Below are 2,331 nucleotides of genomic sequence, written 5' to 3'. Positions count from 1 at the left end.
ATGGAGGGAGGAACTCACCAGGAAAATTGCAGCCAATTTCCAGCGATCAGGGATTGAAGATCCAGCAGAGTACGGAATCAACTCCTCCAGAGCAGTGGATTTTTCCCATTGTAGGTTGAGATCCATTCATGGGCCATGAAATCAATTAAGGGATCATAGTCATACTCGTTTGTTTGATTTTTTTTTTTTTTTTTTTGAGACGGAGTCTCACTCTGTCGCCCAGGCTGGAGTGCAGTGGCTGGATCTCAGCTCACTCAAGCTCCGCCTCCCGGGTTCACGCCATTCTCCTGCCTCAGCCTCCCGCGTAGCTGGGACTACAGGTGCCTGCCACCTCGCCCGGCTAGTTTTTTGTATTTTTTAGTAGAGACAGGGTTTGACCGGATTAGCCAGGATGGTCTCGATCTCCTGACCTCGTGATCTGCCCGTCTCGGCCTCCCAAAGTGCTGGGATTATAGGCTTGAGCCACCGCGCCTGGCCTCGTTTGTTTGTTTTTGAGACAGTCTCATTCTACTACTCTGCCCAGGCTGGAGTGCAGTGGCACAATCTTGGCTCACTGCAACCTCCACCTCCTGGTTCAAACATTCTCCTACCTCAGCCTCTCAAGTAGCTGGCGTCACAGGCACCTGCCACGACATCTGGCTATTTTTTTTTTTTTTTTTTTTTTTTTTAGTAGAGATGGGGTTTTGCCATGATGCCCAGGCTGGTCTTGAACTCCTGGCCTCAAGTGATCCGCCTGCCTTGGCCTCCCAAAGTTCTGGAATTACAGGCATGAGCCACCGCGCCCAACCAGAATTTTTTTTAAGAAAAGGAAATAGGCGTGCTGCTGGGAGTTGCTTGGAGGTTGGCGGCGCGGGGCTGAAGGCTAGCAAACCGAGTGATCATGTCGCACAAACAAATTTACTATTCGGACAAATACGACGACGAGGAGTTTGAGTATCGACATGTCATGCTGCCCAAGGACATAGCCAAGCTGGTCCCTAAAACCCATTTGATGTCTGAATCTGAATGGAGGAATCTTAGCGTTCAGCAGAGTCAGGGATGGGTCCATTATATGATACATGAACCAGAACCTCACATCTTGCTGTTCCGGCGCCCACTACCCAAGAAGCCAAAGAAATGAAGCTGGCAAGCTACTTTTCAGCCTCAAGCTTTACACAGCTGTCCTTACTTCCTAACATCTTTCTGATAATATTATTATGTTGCCTTCTTGTTTCTCACTTGATATTTAAAAGATGTTCAATACACTGTTTGAATGTGCTGGTAACTGCTTTGCTTCTTGAGTAGAGCCACCACCACCATAGCCCAGCCAAATGAGTGCTCTGTGGACCCACAGCCTCAGCTGAGTGTGACCCCAGAAGCCATGATGTGCTCTGTATCCAGAACACACTTGGCAGATGGAGGAAGCATCTGAGTTTGAGACCATGGCTGTTACAGAGATCACGTAAACTTGCTGTTTTTGTTTTTTTCCTGCCGGGTGTTGTATGTATGGTGACTTGTGGATTTATGTTTCAGTGTACTGGAAACTTTCCATTTTATTCAAGAAATCTGTTCATGTTAAAAGCCTTGATTAAAGAGGAAGTTTTTATAATCTAAAAAAAAAAAGAAAAAAAAGAAAAGGAAATAGAAAAGAACGTAGGAACAGGAGTGCGGGTTAAAAGGAACGTTTAATTTCATAAAGTTTTTGCCTCAGGGTAGTATGCTTGTCTGAGTAATGGGTTGATGGGAACACATTTCTTAGTGCAGGTCTTGATTTTAAATGTTTGAAAGCCACTGCTCTGGAAAATAGAGGAGTGAAGACCAAAGTGTGCCCTTTGTGTATGTGTTGGCAGTGGGGTGGGGGTGGGGGTCTCTTTGTCTTAGCGTTTGGTTACAGCACCCTAGGAGTGTCTGTGGGGGAACCACTGACCTCCACTTTCCCATATACGCTTTACACCTTCATACTGAAATTGCTCCCTTCCCTTCCCTCCTCTTCCCTCCCCTCCCCCTCCCCTCCCTTCCCCCTCTCCTCCTTCCCCCCTCTCCCTTCCTCTCCCCTCCCCTCCCCTCCCCTCCCCCTCCCCCTCCCCCTCCCCTCCCTCCTTCCCCTCCCACCTCCCCTCCCCTTCCCTCTCCCCCCTTTCCCTTCCCCTCCCACCTTCCCTCCCTCCCCCCTCCCTCCCTTCCCCTCCCACCTCCCCTCCCTTCCCCCTCCTCCCTTCCCCCTCCTCCCTTCCCCTCCCCCTCCCCTCCGACCTCCCCTCCCCTTCCCCTCCCCCCCTCCCTTCCCCTCCCACCTCCCCTCCCCTCCCCCTCCCCCCTCCCCCCTCCCACCTTCCCTCCCCTCCCCCTCCC

At 50.8% G+C, this 2,331-nt stretch overlaps 1 protein-coding gene across 1 annotated transcript; it reads left to right on the top strand.

Annotated features, from left to right (window-relative positions):
* The first annotated feature begins 819 nt into the window (after nt 1-819).
* Nucleotides 820-1,602, top strand: LOC117071155 (cyclin-dependent kinases regulatory subunit 1-like). Its single transcript, XM_033190893.1, has one exon. It carries the CDS (start codon nt 881-883, stop codon nt 1,118-1,120), a length of 240 nt encoding a protein of 79 aa, XP_033046784.1. The 5' UTR covers nt 820-880; the 3' UTR covers nt 1,121-1,602.
* The last annotated feature ends 729 nt before the right edge of the window (nt 1,603-2,331 follow it).

The sequence above is a fragment of the Trachypithecus francoisi genome, unplaced genomic scaffold, assembly GCF_009764315.1.
Source record: "Trachypithecus francoisi isolate TF-2019V2 unplaced genomic scaffold, Tfra_2.0 Lachesis_group3, whole genome shotgun sequence".
Classification (NCBI taxonomy): domain Eukaryota; kingdom Metazoa; phylum Chordata; class Mammalia; order Primates; family Cercopithecidae; genus Trachypithecus; species Trachypithecus francoisi.
The sequence above is the reverse complement of the archived record's forward strand: the minus strand, read 5'-3'. Positions and strand labels throughout refer to the sequence as shown.

Excerpts from the sequence above, each read along its gene's own strand:
- LOC117071155 (XM_033190893.1), top strand. The coding sequence starts at position 881 with ATGTCGCACAAACAAATTTACTATTCGGACAAATACGACGACGAGGAG.